The sequence below is a fragment of the Trachurus trachurus genome (genome assembly GCF_905171665.1).
Source record: "Trachurus trachurus genome assembly, chromosome: 20".
NCBI classification, from domain to species: Eukaryota; Metazoa; Chordata; class Actinopteri; order Carangiformes; family Carangidae; genus Trachurus; species Trachurus trachurus.
The window spans coordinates 18,900,873-18,919,328 of NC_139911.1; the positions used below are offsets into that span (position 1 = coordinate 18,900,873).

An 18,456-nucleotide genomic window follows, 5' to 3' on the forward strand; every position below is an offset into this window, starting at 1 on the left:
AAATGTATATCTTATTAAAACTCACTGTGAACGTTAAATCACAAAAAGCCTTTATAATAGGAATAAAAGGAGGAATGTGTCTGAAAACAGGATTATTCCAACTTTATGGGCAACCATATGTATATACTATATACAGCTCTGGAAAAAATAAAGAGACCACTCCAAAAATGTTCTTAAAGCAGAAGTGGAATGTTTGTGTTAATATAAGTCTTAAATAGTTATATCTTCCGACGGCAATAACTTATATAGAGTGTTTGGTCTGAAACACGGGTCTGTCAGTCACTCTGCTCTGCTGTAAGCCGAGGAGAAAACTTTCCTTGTATCCTACAACCTTTATCCAATGAGGAGAGAGAACAGCATAAAGGGGCAGTCCTCTCTGTGTGTGCAGCCAAGGGATGCGCGTGAATGTGGTGACGTAGGGACGAGGGCGGGGACTGATAACACCATCGGCTGACAAGAAGTTAGCCAAAACGACCGGATCGCTTACTTCTGCTTTAATAAATCAGCGTCTCTACATGTATGGCAGCCATCGATTCCAGTGTCTATTGAACTCCAACACAAGCACACCTCACTCTACATAGCTGATCACCTGAACCAAATCATATTTAATGAGGAAGAAAGATTATAAATAAATAAAAATAAAAAAACACTGCTGCGATTAAAAATTGGGGATTATCCCACCAATTTAGATTTTTAAACTCTTCCTAAATTCAAAAAGTAGTGTTGTGTTGTTTTGTCAGTAGGTTATAGAATGAAACAAACGTGTTCATTTTACTCAAACACATACCTATGAATAGTAAAACCAGAGGAACTGATCATTTTGAAGTGGTCTCTTAATTTTTTCCAGAGCTTTATACACACACACACACTGTATATACTATATGTGTATGTATGTATATATTCAGAGTTTGTGGTATTCAGACAGTACAGTACACCGACTACTCACAAATGGTTTCAGAATTTGAGCTATGTTAGATTTGTAGCATCTATCGGATGAGTCCAGATTCCATATTAATTACACATGCTGGTGATTATTTACTTACAAAAAAAGTTGTCCCTACAAGAAATTTGTTGGATGAGACCTGTTTTATCTTAGTCATGTTTAAAACTCAACTAAATCTCCTTCACCTGCTGACATTTAAAATGAGACCAATAAATATTTCTTTAATTCATCTAATATTGTTTTTCATTCAATATTTATGTTGTTTTGTTCTTATCAGCCTTGAATGAACACCCTTTCCCATCAGGCCCTTGGCTCTGCAGGAGAGACAGGTCTGTGAGCAAGACGAGTTTAGATAACAGTGCTAGCAACCCACACAGGGAGGGCGAGATGCTGTGAATGTTGATAGACAGCTGAGATTACAAGCAGATAGGAGAAAATGTGCTGGGGAGTTTTGTACCATCATGAATGGGCTGACATTTGTGGTTCAGAGATCAGAATGTCCTGACAACTATTGGATAGAATGCAATGAAATGTTCTAAAGACATTCAAGTTGCAACGTCAATAGATGCTACAGGCACCTCTCAATATCTGATTAATGGATCGACTCCATTCATGGTTCCCAGATGATGTATTCCAATGACTTTAACTCATTTCACATCACAAGTATGTTGACTTTATGCATGGGATGTCTAGACAACGATGGGATAGATCACCAAATTGCTGTGCAGTTGTCTAGATATTCATGGTACCCAGAGGATGAATCGTACTGACTGATCCTTTATTGTACAATTTAGCACTTTGCAATACAGTCAAGCAATCCAGCACCCTTTAGAACGGCTTTATGCAATACAACCCTCATGTGGTCCCCCGACTCCATATTGTTCTTCTTTCTTTTTTTAATGGTTCAACTTTGTCTGAATCTGTCTTTTTTTTTTCTTTTTTTTATCCAACAGGAGATGAAAACTAGCCAGGTAGCTATACAGTAATCTCAGATATTTCTATTTTTGAATGTTCAATTATGCACTTGCTCACTTTGAGAAAAAAATCCCTTTGTGTTTCTTCTGGCACCACCATGAGATAGATATTAGATAAATATTTGAAATTTAAAAAAAAACAGATTGCAGTGTATTTGGTATAAATGTCCATGGTCATCAGAGGATGAGTTATAATAACTTCTTATAATAAATCCGGTACAAAGCATCTTTTCTCATCTCAAGACTGAATGCTAACATGCTAATCATTATACCTTATAAGGCTTGCGCTGTCATTGTCAACATGTTAGCGGAGTGGCTGTACACATGGAGGAGTCCACAGAGTTAAATCAAGGGCCCATGGCTCAACTTGAAGCAGACAGTCAGAACATGCCTCCCTTCACCCCTCTACCCTCCTCCTCTTCATCATCCTCCCATGTCTGTTTACACAAACATCCCTCCAGGCTGTCATTAGCACAAGATAAGCAGCAGAAACACATGCAAAGACACACATGTAATCTTTTCACAAAGATTGGGAAAGCAGCCTTCGTGATGCCTTATCTGAACATAAATAGACAAAGACGCCAACTCCCGTGTGCCCCCCCTCATTATTCAACGGTAAAGTCTCCAAGAGGGCAACAATTTCCAACCTGCTGACAGAGTCGTCTGCTCATCTTTGTTAAAACACACCTCTGCGGCTATAAGCTGAAGGCCGGTTCAGTATTTGTACGTCTGTGGGAAACACCCTTTCAAATTACAATGTGTCATCCCTCCCGCTCTCAGCAAAACACAACCACTGCCCGACTCCTCCAAAAGACTGAAGGAACACTGCGGTGTGTGGAGCTGCAGCTAAAAGTGTAAGCCTGTGCGCTTTTTGTTACAGCGTCTGAGGAAGACAATGTGCCGATGTTCTGGGAATATGAAGGGTATAAAATTAGAAAGGAGCTCTGCTCTGCAGTGGAGGCAAACTCCAGAGAGGAAGCAGCACCTGCATGTGCTGGAGGAGCATTTACAAGATCTTGTTCAACTGATACAACGCTGGAAGAAAATCGACTTTTGAATTCTATATAAGTAAGACAAGTTAAACTGTCAAAATGGTTTCCCTGGATTGTAATTGTTTTAATTGTACTTGATAATGATTGTTTGGCTGTGTTCACTGTTCTTACCTATTTTCTTTTATGTAAACTCTTGTTCTTCTTTGCTGTATTTGTTGTTCTCTCTCTCTCTGTAAATGAGGACCTTCCTCAATGGTCAAGGATTGTCAAGAATAAATAAAGGTAAAATAAAAAAGAAAGTTTGTCAAAAGGAACACACATCACAGCTCCATACTGCACTGGTTCACACTCACTTTAACCCTAATTTGTTGATGAACACATTACTTAACACTTATATCTGTTTATAGTGTGTTAGAAACTATATAGATCTATATATAGCTAGAAACTATATAAATCTATATATAGCTAGATATTACAACTATATATTACATCTCACTCTTATTTCACTTTTTATTTTCCATACACTGGAAAAAGAGGATTAAATCATCCCTCGTGACCTCAGGGTGCAAATCAAACACAGCTGTTTAAATGTTTATGTCCAGTGTATTAGGTTAAACATCAACTCCACAGTTCTATTTTAGTTTACAGTTCTATTTTTCCCTCCGTCAGTGAATGTTCTGGTTTTATTGCGTATTGTTCCTGCAGGCTTTCTCTGCCCATACAAGGTATTTTGTAATCATCCGTCTTTGAAATGTGCCATGTATATAAAAGCTGTTGTGTTGATAGTAAACTACCTGTACTGTAGGTGTTAAATGTGTTTGTCTGTCTGTAACTGCGTGACTTGTCCTTTCGCAGCTAGATTTTCCACTCCAACCTCTAATAACCCCCAACAGGGAAATATATGGATCAATGGATGGAATTTTAATCTCTCATTCCCTCCAAAGAACTAATCACTCATCGTCACTCAATATTTGGAATGATAAGTGTCTCAGACGTCACCTGATAGAGCTGACATATAAAACAATCATAATAATAAAATGATGGAATGAAACGAGGCATGAGTTCTGGCTTAACAGCTTTGGAGGAGCCCTTCACTCATTTATTCCACACGTTTGACAGTTCAACTTTTACAACCAGGTCACAGAGAGACCAAGAGAGTACATATCACAATACGTAGACTTCTGAGGAAGAGCGAGGAAAAGTATTTTTCGGACTAAAATGCCTGAGGGGCAGAAAGACACATAACTGAGGAAATGCGTTTCATTTCAAAACTGGATCCCACCTTCAAATATTTTTTTAGATGTTTTCAAAGTAATCGAGCAAATCTTTTTCATCAGATCATAAATTATTTGAGACATTTAAGACGAGGCAGTTTTTTTTTCCCCAGCTGATATGTGGAAGTAAATCAAGGTATTGCCATGCATTAGCCAATAAAAATAAGGCTTCTTTTTTCCACCACGACACAACTTCCAGGGAGATATGGCATCAAATCCTTGGAAACTTAAGATGGCTTTCTCTCAGACTTCAAACACAAACACATTAGATAGACAGATATTAAAATTTGGAAAGACTGCGCAGTCTTTGTAAACAGTCACACCGGACAGTGCTTTACAGCAAGTGCTTTGTTTATTTGTGTAAATGTGCTTTCTTGTATATGGCGGCAACAAGGTGGAAGAAGTGAGCTGTTTATAGAGTTTTCCCTGGTGATCCAGCGACGGCTTCAAGGCAGAGCAATGTTCTGCTCAACAGTCTCCAGAAATTGGGGCTGTGCTGCTGGGTAATGCAGCCTGTTCCCTGTATGTTCACAGTTTAATGGTCGACACGTCTCCGACGCATCCTGAGAGAACGCCTCTCGGTCCACCATGGGGGCTTTATTCTTTTTTAGTTCTTTGTCCTGCCGGGGCAGCTGGAACCGCTGTGGCTACCGCGCCGTGACCATCCACAAGCCCAGCGCCACGTTGGCTGCCAGCAGGGCGCTGCCCGCCAGCAGCAGGAAGAAACCAATCAGCTCGCGCTTTTGACGGTCCGTTACCACAGAAACCAGCGTGGCCTCCAGCAGAGCGTTCAGCATCCACTGGCCGTCGAGGGCGAAGCACGGCACGGAGTTGACTACGGCTAACGCACCAGATAGGGACACCACATATCTGAACAACAGGGCTAAGGACCGTACATACACTGACTCATAGACACATACCTGAGCAGTTTGGCCTGTTGATCAGTTACTGATGAAAATAATAATATAGATGATGATGTCTGATGAAGGGCAGGTGCCCAAAATGTCATGTTTAGTAAATATTCAAAGAGCAGCTTCTGGTGTGCGGACTCTATTCTTTGGTCCAGCACCCAGTATTACAGTTTTTGGGATGTGCATGCTATTTAATTTAACTTAAATGACCTATGTTGAATGTTTTTTGGATGTGTTTGTTGTTTTGGTATGCATGTTTGCTACTTGCTGTGAAACAAATTGCCCCTTGGGGATAATAAAGACTTATGAACCTTGAACCTTGAACCTTGATTTGAAACCGTTTTTGTAAAAAAAAAAAATATATAGAGATCAGAAATGATCTTGCTTCCCTGTTTTTGTTTGTGCGTATTCTTCTTTCCCTTTTCTCTTTTGGTGCTGCTGCTGGAGCCACAATTTCCTGAAGGGATTTAACCAAGGGATCAATAATGTTTTTAGGGTGGGGTCTATCCATCCATTCACCTACTATCTAAGGGTTTTTGCGAGGGTGAAGTGATGCAGAGGAACCGAGATCAAGCTTGGTTTATATGTTTATAGACAGGAGATAAAATGCAATTAATGGAGCACTTACTTGTTTTTTTATGCACTTTTATACATTTCATAATCAAGTGTGTTCTTTTGTTTTATTTAATGAGATTATAACCTATTGTATCTGTTCATATATGAACTTCCTTCTTTGAATTTGCTGTTGCGACCCATGTCAGCACACATACGCTTACATGGGTATCTGATTTTTACATTGACAGCATATTAATCTAAAAACATGATAATTATCACTATAAAGATTTTTGAACAGTACACACAGTACTGGAGTCTCCTATCCTACCAAATGTGATATCATTTGTTTTAATTGTGTGTGGGCGACCTTGGCCTCCTCATACACACACACACATCCATCACCTGATTATGACACGAGGCTGCGTCCACTAAAGGATACTTGCAGAAGGTCTCCAAGAAGACGGGCAGATCCAGGTGGAGGAACCCGAAGCGGGGCACGAAGTTGGTGAGACTCACTGTGAGACACAAAACACAGGAGAGTGTGACTTCACTGAGGCAACAGGGGTTTTCCTACACACTCTCTGTGCGTCATCAGCCACACTGTAAACGGCAATTATCTTAATATCACAGATACAAGCTCACGTCAATTTAAAGGGATAGTTCAACATTTTGGCAAATTGGCCCTTTGACATAATCCCTATAGTTTTAGGAGTAGGTTTGTAGGAATAGGCTATTTTTAGAACAGCGGAGCAGAGCTGCGAGCTGCTCAGAGATACGCTATGGAGGCTAATGGGATTTCTTGGTTTCCCTCATCAAACTCATCAAATACACAATCCAACAACTCTCAAAACGCTCTGGTGGACAAGTTGTGACCTGCACATTCTGTGAGATAATAACTGAATGTTACGAGATGGAGTTGTTTTCAGGGCAAATTCATGCAAAACTGTTGATGCACGTTCTCGTTGGGGGCAGTTTTTCGGCAAGCAGTCTCTGCATTTGCCTCGAAAACAACTCATTCCCATTAGCCTCCGTAGCGTATCTCTGAGCAGCTCACGGCTCTGCTCCGCCGTTCTAAAAATAGCTTGCACTGACAATTAAAGGTAACGAACCTACTCCTAAAACTATAGGGATTATGACAATGGGCCAATTTGCCAAAATGTTGAACTATCCCTTTAAAGGAAAAAAAAACATTCTTGGAAAAAATTATTTCCCATTATTTTTTACAAATAGCCAGAAAAAGAAAACATGTACAGTATATCTCTATAATAAAATTAAAAGTAGTTATTACATATCTATAACCACAAAAAGCTCAATGTTCTTCCATAAAACAGAGCAATAACAGAGAAGCAAACAGCGAAAGTCACATTTGTCAGCATACACGTGGGACTATACGTACCAGAATACTGAAGGTGCGGCGGGTAGCCCACGAACAGCATGTGCGTGTTGGGCGGGTGCGTGACGCGGATGAAGCGGGTCTGGTTCTCCAGAGAGGGCGTGACGCAAACGCTGGCGGCGCGCGAGTGTGCGGCGCAGTCGTCGTCGGTGCGGCACACCCGCGTCCCCGACACCATCTTACGCACAGGCATACACGCATACTGCAGCCACAGCGCCACACGCAAATGCAACAGACAGCAGAGAAGAAGAATGTTGGAGAATCATTTGTTTTGGTTTCTAGTACTTGTATCTTTGTCCTCAGTATTTATTCCCACATCCCACATCTTGCACTCCCCCCCTCCTTCATGTGTTGATTTTATTGAGCACAAGAGCATTATATATCTGCAGAGACATGGTGTGTAGATAACATTCAGGATCTGAGAATCCCATTTGGTAAATCAAAAAGAAAGGACAATAGTTTACCACTGTGTTGTATCAACAGTTTATGCTGGTAAATGTGGCTTTGTGTTATAATGAAAGTTCATTTTCAGCAAAGTGGCCAAAATTTAGAATAAAGAGGAACTGAACTGATTCAAGGAAGCGACAAAAATATGAATGACAATAATATATTCAGTGGAAACCTGGTCTTGTGATAAACCAGTCATAAAATCCCCCTGCCACTGTGTGTGTGTGTGTGTGTCACCTCTCTCTCTCTGCTGCTCCTGCCCTGTGGTTTCATGTAAGAGAAGCAGAGGTCAGTCAGGCTGTTGTTGCTGCAGCAGTCCATCGTTCCATCCAAACGCTTGTAAGCTTCAAAAGAGGAACAAGGGTGAGGGAGGGAGGGGAAAAAGAAAAGAAAAGAAAAGAAAAAAAACAAGATGGATGGAGGGAAGAGAAGCAGATTGATTAGTTTGGTGTGAGTCGAGCTGGAAAAGTGAAAAACATGAAGGCAACTGTGGATTTCCTCCTGGTGGGAGCGCTGCATTTTTCCCCTCCTTTTACTCAGTGGAGAGATTAGGCGAGAGCAGAGGGTCACACACTCCGTGACATAACTCAGATTATCCTGAAGACTCCAGCTGTGCACAACAACTGACTTAACTCTCTATCTACTAGAATAATTTTATTTACATCCTTTTATCATTATTATTATATTTTTCTTCCGACTAACAGACAGACAATGAGAAACATAATACAGAATAATCCGACAATGTGATAAAGTAAAATATATATTTGCATTCTATTTACATCCTATTATTTGCATCCTACTTTTGTAAACACGGTGTTGGTGCTTCAACAAAGGAAAAGAGATACAGACATGAAACACTGTCTGCTGTTTAAATCCAGGTTATGTTTCAGCTCCTTTCTTGAACAAACTGCACAACATTTGATTTAACCTCTGGCAAAGAGCTCTCCACCCATGTTTGTTGGTAGAAATACACAACTACTACTGAAGTGTTTTGGTGGAGGGGTTGTGAACAGGCCTGGCAGGAACTCTCTAAATGTTGCAGCAGATCATTCATTATGAATTTGAATGTTGTTTTTTTTCTCCGAGGTCGGTGCATGTTGCATGACGCTGGCCTTGCTGGAAGACTGTGTTCCGTGAATGCCCTTCTAATCTTTTTTTCACCAAGTACAGAATATATATAGAGTTACAGGAAAATCCAGACTGGACCAAACAAAGCATGAATAAGGTAAATGGTTGGATTTATGATGCTTCCCAATTGAAAGTTCCTGATGATTGGTTTCTAAAGTTCAGATCTGAATCTTATAATAATAATAAAAATAAATTGTATTTATAGAGCGCTTTTCACCTGAAGAACAAGTCTCAAAGCGCTTACAATAAAAGTTAGAAATAAAATAGAAAATAAAAATAAAATAGAAATTAAAAAAAAGAAAAAAAGCATACCGGTATACCGAATACCTGTATATACATATATAAAGCAGACGGCTCATCATTGGTTTGTTTATTTCGGCTGCCAGGCTCAGTGGGAAAAATATAATCATGTCTTATCCTCATTAAAGGTGGAGAAAGACATCCAACACATGTGTAATATGGACGGTGGGGAAAAAAAGGGAATGCGTGTCTGTGATGTCAGTGTCACAAATGAAATGACTCAACACTTTGAAACCCTGTTTGATGTTGCAGCCTGAGGAGCGAAGATGACCACAGCTGTGATAGAAATTTAACACATGCTGAGGTTTATCTGTGTGAAGAGGTTTTTTACATAATATGACGACGGAGGGAAGACGCTCAAGAAAAACATCCTCGCAACTGAGAAGCTAGACAGAAAATATTTAGGATTTGTGATTGAAACTATTGATTCGATTAAATTAAATCAACATCAATTGATTTTCTGGCCGTCTACTGATGAATAAATCTTTCGTGCGCAGTTTTCATTTCACCTTTTTCTTTTATCTGGCCTTTATTTGGACATTCTGTACAAGCAGCGCTCTCACCTCGTCCGTGAGCCCAGCTGGGCTGCAGGCTGGCGACAGGGACACAGTATCCAGTCTGCGGGGTGTGAGAGAGGTGAGACAGACAGCTGCTCCAGTCCTCCACCCCCCGGACCGGACAGTCCTCCAGCCCCGTCACGATGTCCCCGACTGACAGACCCCGAGGACCGTCGGCCGCAGAGCCCTGGTCCCAACACACACAAACATAGACTTTGTCTCACAGAGTTCATAAGGGTCAGATGGTTTAAGTACATTTCCTGCTGTTGTTGGTTTTTCTATATTTTACTATAATAATGTTGGGTATTTTTTCCATTTTATTTTTTTGGATTTACATCTTCGTTTAATGAAAATGTTTAAATCCAATTTCAACCCTGTAAAGTTCATTATTTTGAAAAGTGCTTTTGGAATAAAGTTTACTGTTAAAATTATTACAATATGAAGATAGAGGTGATGACTGATGCCTTCAGATAAACACAGAATGGAAAAATTGTTGATCAAATAACTCTAAAAAGAAGTTTTCACTTCACATAATGACAGACAACTGATCAGACCGATCTGGGTGATGAAAATTATTGGTTTTATACCAAAAGTTTAATATTTACTGTAGAGTCAAGAGGAAGGAATAATCATCTTATCTTATTATTAAGAGGGAGAATGTGAGTTTGTTGGTTTCTTTAGTGGGTGTAACTAAAGCTTAAGTTGATTAAGTCATAAAAATCATGGCGCACTGACCTGCACGACATCGATGACGAGCGCCCCGCCTCCAGTGGAGTACATGGGAAACAGAAAGAGAGGCAACAGGAAGAGGACGACCAAGGCTGCCACACACAGAACAAAGTTGTGCCAGACTCCTACGGAAGAAAAGACAGAGGATTGATTTTAGATTCTCAGCTCAGACAGAACTGAGTTTTTAATTCGTGTTCACTTCTAAAACTTTTAAAACATTATTTAACAGTATAAGAGGACTGAAACTAACAACATCAGCATCAATGAGTGTGCCCATTAATTTTCACCGTAAATAAAAAAAAAACACTTAATCTAAAAAAAAGGTCAATAAATAGGATAACAGCTGATTGATTTTCTGTTGTTCAACTATCTATTAGTTCATCTATTGACTAAAATCAAACTAATTGTCAGCTTTATCATCACAGAGTAACATTCATATTTGAGAATCTGAATCTGCAGACAAAATATAAATTAATTTAACCAATCAATTATAAAAAAGGTAAATAAACATGTTATCAACTGATCTACCGCCTGAACCATTCATTTCTTATAAAGTATTGAATAATGCTGCAGCTGACAATTACTTTAATTACTGATTAACCTGCTGACTCTGTTATTATATTACTTATATTATCGATCTTCAACTGATTCTAAAACACCAAAAAATATTTAAAAAAATAAAATATTCACTTTACTATAATGTAAGATGAGCAGAGAATTAACTCATTTTGTGAACCTGGATCAGTTTGTGTTTGGAAATGATTGACTCTGTTAATCAGTTATTAAATACTTGTATAACTATTTTTTTTCATGCCTAGATTGACTAATCAATTCAATAACTGATCAAATTCTCAATTGTAATAATTTATAAGATTATGATGTGATAAGTTTCTGTTCCAAACAGGAAACCAAGTTGAAGTGAAAACACGACAGCGACAGTGGCAGCCTTGACGCTGCTTTACAGCTGTTCTCCATCTTCTCAACATACTCAAAAACTATGGGATGTTGCGGTGAAACTGTAACCACTGTACACTAAAAATAACCCTTCTATACCATCCTCCTAATTATGCAACAAGACACAGGCAGTCGCCCCGAAAAAAACCACAGGAGGAAGCGTCTCATCGCCTGATGAGGTCAAGGCAGCAGCATCGTGCAGCAGAGCACATGCAGCCTCTGGTCAGGGGAAAAGTAATAGCCTAAGATAGGGGGAAGATATTTTAAGAAAAATTCTTTCCTCATGGGAAAAAAAAAAAAAAATCTTCCTGTTTTTATGTGTGAAAATGTCAGCACTGATGGGAGCTATCATGTGGAGGGAAAAAAATCCCAGAATGCTTCTAATTTCAGGCCTTCAGGCAATAAAAAAAAAATCATAAATTTCTGATTCTGACTACAGTAAACAAACTATTACAGTTGCATCACCAATCCCTACGGCGAGCAATAATAAACATGTTATGTGAGTGAGAGCCCCCCCTCCTGCGAACACAGCGATCTCCGCTGTGGACGGAGGGAGAGACGGATAAATAAATAAACACAGCGTGCTGTTATGTCACCCTCTCCCTGGTCTGTCATATGACTTGACTGAATGTCTCCGCTCCATGCCTGCGCTCACCGCCCAACTCATTCTCCTGTCACATTAGTGCGAAGCAGGAGCCTGCAGGAGGTCTCCAGACGCAGATGGTGTGGACGGCGGCTCTTTGCTGCCCTCTGAAGGCTCCCAACCGCTAAAGGAAACTCAAGAACTTCATGTATCCAATTATTTACGGCTCATAAATCGTTCTGACATCCATCTCCCGGCGGCGGAGGAAGTATTTTTGTCGTATAGTTGAGTGAAAGTAACAATACCACTCAATAAAAAACATTCTCATAGAAGCAAGTGAATAAAAGTAGTATTATATAAGATAACAGCGGGGCTCTAATCAAAAACTGAACTATTTTTATTTCACAGACCAGACCACACTGAAGTAATCACACATAAACCAGCTCTTACTGATCACCTACGGCAGCCCAGCGGGGACACGAGTCCCATTCATGCGTGAATAAGCGCCAGCTCTGCCAATCAATTCATTAAAATCTAATTTTCTTAATTGCAGTGAAATGATTTGATGTGTAGCAGCTGTCTGCCGCTCAGGAATAATAATAATAAAAAAAGTCATTTTCAGAGTGACCTTCACAGAGGAAAAGAAAATGAAATGAGCATTTGACATAATGTGATAACGGTGATCGCAAAAAATAATCAGGATTATCATCGTCTCTGTCCTGAGCTGTGATCAACAAACAGAAAAAAAAAAAAAAAAAAAAAAGTCTTACCAGCGCAGAAGATGCGGAGCTGCTGCGTGGGCGATATGAGGTTGAGGTGAGTGGTGAACAGGTCCACGAAGGCACCGGGGTACAGCACAAACACAAACATGCCGAAGCCGTTCACTCGCACTTGCTCCCTGCAGGGCGGCGCGGAGAAAGGAGAAAAAAAAAGGATTTCTTTAAAGGGATGGAAACAACAGTGAGACAGAAAAGTAAAGGGTGGCTACTTTGTTATTTTGATTGTGTCATTTTATTTATTTATTTGTTTTTGTTGTTTCGTTTGATTGGTTATAGTTATCATTGCGTATTTTGACATATTAGAATTTAACATCCCCTCTTGCCTCGTGTTGTTATGTATGTTTGTTTTTCACCCCTGTTTTACACTTGTATTGTTTCCTGTTTCATGTTGTCTTATCACGTGTATCGCACTATGTAAATAATAAAAAAAGAAAAAAGAAACAATGTCACTGTTAATGGACACCCTTGTAATCAAAACTACTTGTAATCAATCCCAATTGAACCCCTGGTTGTATTCATATGTTTGAATGCACTGGATCACAGCTTTAATTGTCATATTTAGCCAAAAATATTATGTAAATGTAAATCTGTGAAATCTACAGAAAAGATGATAAAAGCAAAAAAAAAAAAAAGGAAAAAGTAAAGGGTGGAGGGACAGAACACAGCAGCAAATATCTCAGTTTAAATCTAAAACACCTCCAGTGTATGTGTGTGTGTGTGTGTGTGTGTGTGTGTGTGTGTGTGTGTGTGGCCAGGATGAGTCATTTAAAACTAAATCAAGCTAATGGCAAAGCTGTATCCCCGTAGTACCCACCCATACTGTACTGAATTAAGTCTTAACGTCTGGTGGATGATGGTGATCATCATCATCATCATCATCATCATCATCATCATCATCATCTCCCTGCCCGTTGCCATGGTAACATTTTTTTGTGTGCGAGTGCGTTCACCTCAGTGCTGCCACGGCGTGGCCCAGCTCATGTATGATTCCGCTGAGCAGCAGGGCGATGAAGAAGTAGGCCAGCTGACTGGTGGGCAGATTGACCCCAGGGACCTGGAGAGAGACACACCCACCACCAAGAGGAGACCACACACACCACACACACACACACACACACACACACAAACACAAACATGAGCTCCGGTACCATCCATCATGATGGGGTGTATTATAATCTTTTATATGAGGGGATGTTATTACAACATAATGAAACATATCGGCCCCCGGCGCATAAACACCATCTAAATCTTCCTCTACCACTGTTGTGTGTGTTGTTTTGCTGAAGCTGTTGTTTCCTGTGCGGTCTGAATTCCCCCCCCCCACCCCACCTCCCTCTGTTGATCGTGTGCAGCATTTTCTGCTTCTCCAGCCTGAACACTTGTATCCTATAAAGGGCCCGCTAATAGCTTCCCATGAATCACCTGCACAGGTCCGCAGGGAGCAGCGCTCACATTAACGCGCCGCCATTGAATAAAAAGTGAAAGCTAAATAAGAGCCCCTCGTCATAATTGGGGGCTTTTTTCAGCCCCTCGTTTTAATTTTAGTCTCAGTGCGAACATTCAAGGACATTTATGCTCCGAGCTGCACTTCATCTGTGAGGCCGAGGCCTGAAAGAAGATACACAATGATTTACAAGTCAGACTTTAAAAAGTGTTTTTGGTACAAAGACATTTTTACAGTTTTTCCTATGGAATGACTAAGTGCCAAGTTAAAGGGAAATGACAACACTTTTATGGACATATGGTGACCTCTAATGGATTACCTGCCTAGGATCTAAGTGAAATTATCCAGAGGCCGCTACTTATTGATGTATAGTTATGGTTATGTATTGTTGTTATGTAAATTCTGAAAATAAAAATAAAATCTGATTATTATAAAAAAATGTTTTGGGATGTCACATGTGTTGTAATTTTCAAACCAGCAGTTCAAAACATCCTCTGTCACCTGGGCGTGGAAGTCCAGACAATATCTCCCGGTGATGGAAGAACAGTTCCCAAGAAGGGCCAGACATGTGTTGTTCATTACATAGGTATGCTGCAGAATGGGAAAAAGTTGGACTCCATTCCATAAACATCCCATCTGGCGTGTACTTACCACCACCTGCAGCGCCTGCTGACCTCCGATCCGAGGGTTGTCTGTGGTCATCTGAGCCACTGTCTGCTGCAGCGTCCTTATCAGCAGCACCACCGATCCCACCATGGCCACTATACCGAACACCAGACCGCTGTTGAACCTGGGGGAGGTATAAAGTCGACACAGCATTGGTTTTATTTCAAGTGGTGCAGTCTGGTCTGACTTTATGACCATATAAATGTAGCAAATAGAGAGACATGAAATAAAGCAAAGGACTGTATCAGACTAAAGGTTGTGGAGCAGTCGAGTTAGAACTGATTAACTCCTATAACCTGTTTTAATGCTGTTTGTATACATTTGTGATTAATAAATATATACTGTATATATATATTTTTTAAAATCAACATTTATTAACTATCTTAAAGGGATAGTTCAACATTTTGGTAAATTTGCCTATTGCCATAATCCCTATAGTCATAGCAGTAGGTTCATTACCTTTAATTATTGGTGCATGTTGTTTTGAGATCCGCAGGGCAGAGACGTGAGCTGCTCAGCGAACACAATGGAGGTGAACGGTACAGGTCCCCTGTTCCTCATCAAACTCATCAAATACACAATCCAACAACTCCAAAACACTCTTGTGGACAAGTTGTGACATGCACATTCGCCACACTATGAGATAATAATGTAACATTACAAGAGGGAGTTGTTTTTGAGGCAAATGTAGCCGGAACTACATTCCAGACGTGCTGGGTGGAGTGATTTCAAAAGTGCAAGTATTTGCTTCATGTGTCGTAATGTTACATACTTATACACGTTTATTTCACACTGTGGCAAATGTGCAGGTCACAACTTCTCCACAAGAGTGTTTTGGAGTTGTTGGATTGTGTATTTGATGAGTCTTGAGGACAGGGGACCTGTTTGTTCACCATATTGTGTTCGCTGAGCAGCTCGCGTCTCTGCCCTATGGTTCTCAAAACAACATGCACCGATAATTAAAGGTAATGAACCTACCCTATGACTATAAACATTATTGAATCAAAAGCAGATGAAAAAGCAAATGGAAGTGACAATAAGGACAAAACAGAAACAATAATGGATAATATTGGTAGTTTATTAATGAAATAGCTGTTCCTCACCATAGGTGAAGGGCGTGGGGGTTGATGCGGGCGCAGTACGCAAACAGCCGGTTGAACATGGTGGTCTGCCAGCGCAGGTGGAAAGGAGACAACATCAGCCCTCGACTGGCCAGCCATGACTCGTAGCTGATCCGGTGTGTCGCCGACGACTGCGGGACGGGGACAGAGTCAGTGTAGTAAGGACATTCTCTTATAATAATGATACCTTCATTTATAAAGCACCTTTCAAAAAAACCTACAATTGCTTTACAATGAACAAGACAAACAAAGGGGGAGAAAACTAAATCAGAAAATGTTGTCATAATATTATACACATACAGTATTGTGGAAAGGTTTTAGGTTCTGTTGATATTGTCGTGACAGTTGCAACAGATGGTGCACTACCTGCAGAGGCCTGAGTGGTATTACATAACACAGAGACACAGACAGGTTTAATCCACAGAAGAACGCCGTCCCTGCAGACTAACATGAGAAATTGAGGAGAACTGATGCCTTTTAAAAGAGAAATGTTTTTGGTTTTTTTTTTCCTCCCTGTCTCCTTCATTTTGCATGAAGTCAGCTGATACTCAAACCTGTTGAGATTAAAACCTTTCCACAGCACAGTGGGTATTTATCTCAACTGTCCACAACTAACTAACTAACCACACCGGATACGTGACTGAATGCTGAAACTGACTCTCCAGATAAACCAAATGATGTGGACAGAAGACGAGGGACTGTTGAGAAATACTACCGAGATGATAAGGCACTGAACGCAGCACACAATCACACGCTACAATTATCGACCTGACGTAATATGTTGTCATTATGATTCATGCTAACATTCAAATAGCTTTTCATTCAATTTGCTATTTCCTCTCTGTTTTTTAGGAGCATTAACCCACATTATGGCACTATAAATGTAAGTATTACATTCATTTCTCGAAATTCTCGCAGTATTACAGTCAACAGCTCATTGAAATGTCAAACACAGAAGCACACACTCACCCTGAGCAGTGTGTCGGTCAGGTAGACGGCGCACCAGGCTGCCATCACACACACCAGCAGAGGCACGGGGATCATGGTGCAGCCGCGGACTGGATCATCCGAGCAGCGCCGTCTCCATCTCCCTCCGCCCGCCGTTCGTCACGCACTCAGTCGCAGTCACGCACGTTCGCCGCCGCATTAAAAAAAAAAGTCACCGTTTCATTGTTGGTATCAAAGACACGCAGCGGGGGTTGTTTTCACAGATGCTCTGCGTGGAAATGAGCGTCACGGCTGCGCGACAAACTCTTCCTGTTGACCTTCCTCTTCGTCACTTTTTATAAGCAGTAGCGACCGAACAGCGCCTCGCTGCCTCCGCCTAGTGGTCAACTAGAGGAACTACAACTACAGATTTCACCCCTTCTCAAACCGAATCTGGAAGGATAGACAGCAAAATTTAACTTGTGCCAAACATCAGGCTGGGCCATTGGCTCGAGTCTGACCTACATCGAGTGACACTCATGCTGTATATAGACGAGATTTGGCCCATGAAACCAGGGATATCCTGGTCCAGACGAAAACAAACATGATGTGGCCTTAATAGGCTATAGGCTGCATTTAATTTACTCCCACCTAGCAATATATTAAAATAGATATTAAATACAATTTACATTGGGGATTAATTTAGACCATTTAGGTAGCTAATTGTAAACATTGTAAGTCTTTAGCAGCTACAACCAATGTAACGTAGTAGTAGTAGTAGGCCCTAGTAGTAGGTATTTTTAACAGTAATTTCGGGGACAGCATTAAAAAGATGTTTAATAAATTAGTTATTGACAGGAAATAATTGGTAACTTGACAAGAATTTAAAAGAAAGAAAGAAAGACTGTGCTCCTACTGTAGTAGGCTACCAGACCTTAAAAATGGAGTCCAGAACAATCAATCAGAGTTTGCACAGCTACTTTCCCTAAGCTGTGGCGATAAAAAGGCAACAGTGCGTCCAGATATTGGATTTTGTCCCAGTAGAAAGGTCAGGAGGGTAAAAGGACACCAATAAATGTGTATGGCCTGACTCAGATGCAACGCGGAAACTTGCTCCGGGGCTGACTCATTAAGCCATAAATGTGAACAGGGAACATAAACCTGCTCCTGGACGAAGCTTTGTGTGCGGATGGACTTCATATCGACGTGGTCACACCTCAATGTCCAACAGAGACTCTCAGTATACATGTTTGAATTCAGTGTAATGATGACATGGGATATACTAACGAACTATTAAGAAAACAAGCTCACACCTCATCATTCACTTGGCTGCATTTGTTAATTTATTCTTCAAGATCATCACTCCACGCCTCTTTTTTATTACCCAATTTAAATTCTAATCTAAATCCTTTCCTATAGCTCTATAGCTCACCCACCCCTAACCTAGCTGTCCCGACCTTAAACTGAGCTTCTTCTCCTAAAATGCTCTTTTAATGAGTTTAGAGAGACTCTCACATCATCACACCCAAATAATGCAGACACTGGGAATGCATGCAGTCTGTTTTATCAGCATGGGAAAGTGAAGTGTATGAGGTATTGTCATTTAATTTTGCTTTAGGGTGCATTTTACCAAAACACATTTGCAGTTATGTAAATCATCCAACACTTGACGCAACAAACTAAAGGAGGAGGGTTCAGTGGACTGTCTGTGCCCATAGACCAAGGGATCTCACAACAGTGTACGAAAAATGTGAAGTAGCAAACTATTCAAACTGTGAT

At 40.5% G+C, this 18,456-nt stretch overlaps 1 protein-coding gene across 1 annotated transcript; it reads right to left on the reverse strand.

The window, feature by feature from the left end:
• Positions 1–3,977: 3,977 nt before the first annotated feature.
• On the reverse strand, positions 3,978–16,981 carry mbtps2 (membrane-bound transcription factor peptidase, site 2). Its single transcript, XM_083995119.1, has 11 exons — positions 16,720–16,981; positions 15,733–15,881; positions 14,615–14,753; positions 13,470–13,573; positions 12,511–12,638; positions 10,210–10,328; positions 9,481–9,661; positions 7,727–7,833; positions 7,046–7,244; positions 6,089–6,164; positions 3,978–5,053 (listed from the first exon to the last, which is right to left on the reverse strand). The coding sequence occupies exons 1-11, from the start codon at positions 16,792–16,794 to the stop codon at positions 4,831–4,833; spliced, it is 1,500 nt and encodes a 499-aa protein (XP_083851245.1). The 5' UTR covers positions 16,795–16,981; the 3' UTR covers positions 3,978–4,830.
• Between the last annotated feature and the right edge of the window lie 1,475 nt (positions 16,982–18,456).

What these genes read in the sequence shown, in the direction of transcription:
- mbtps2 (XM_083995119.1), bottom strand. Translation starts at nt 16,794, where the DNA reads ATGATCCCCGTGCCTCTGCTGGTGTGTGTGATGGCAGCCTGGTGCGCC. An exon ending in AGCAGGCGCTGCAGGTGGTG is followed by an intron (nt 13,574 to 14,614) that starts GTAAGTACACGC and finishes GTCTCTCTCCAG; the next exon opens with GTCCCTGGGGTCAATCTGCC. An exon ending in GCTCCGCATCTTCTGCGCTG is followed by an intron (nt 10,329 to 12,510) that starts GTAAGACTTTTT and finishes TTTCTTCCGTAG; the next exon opens with GAGTCTGGCACAACTTTGTT.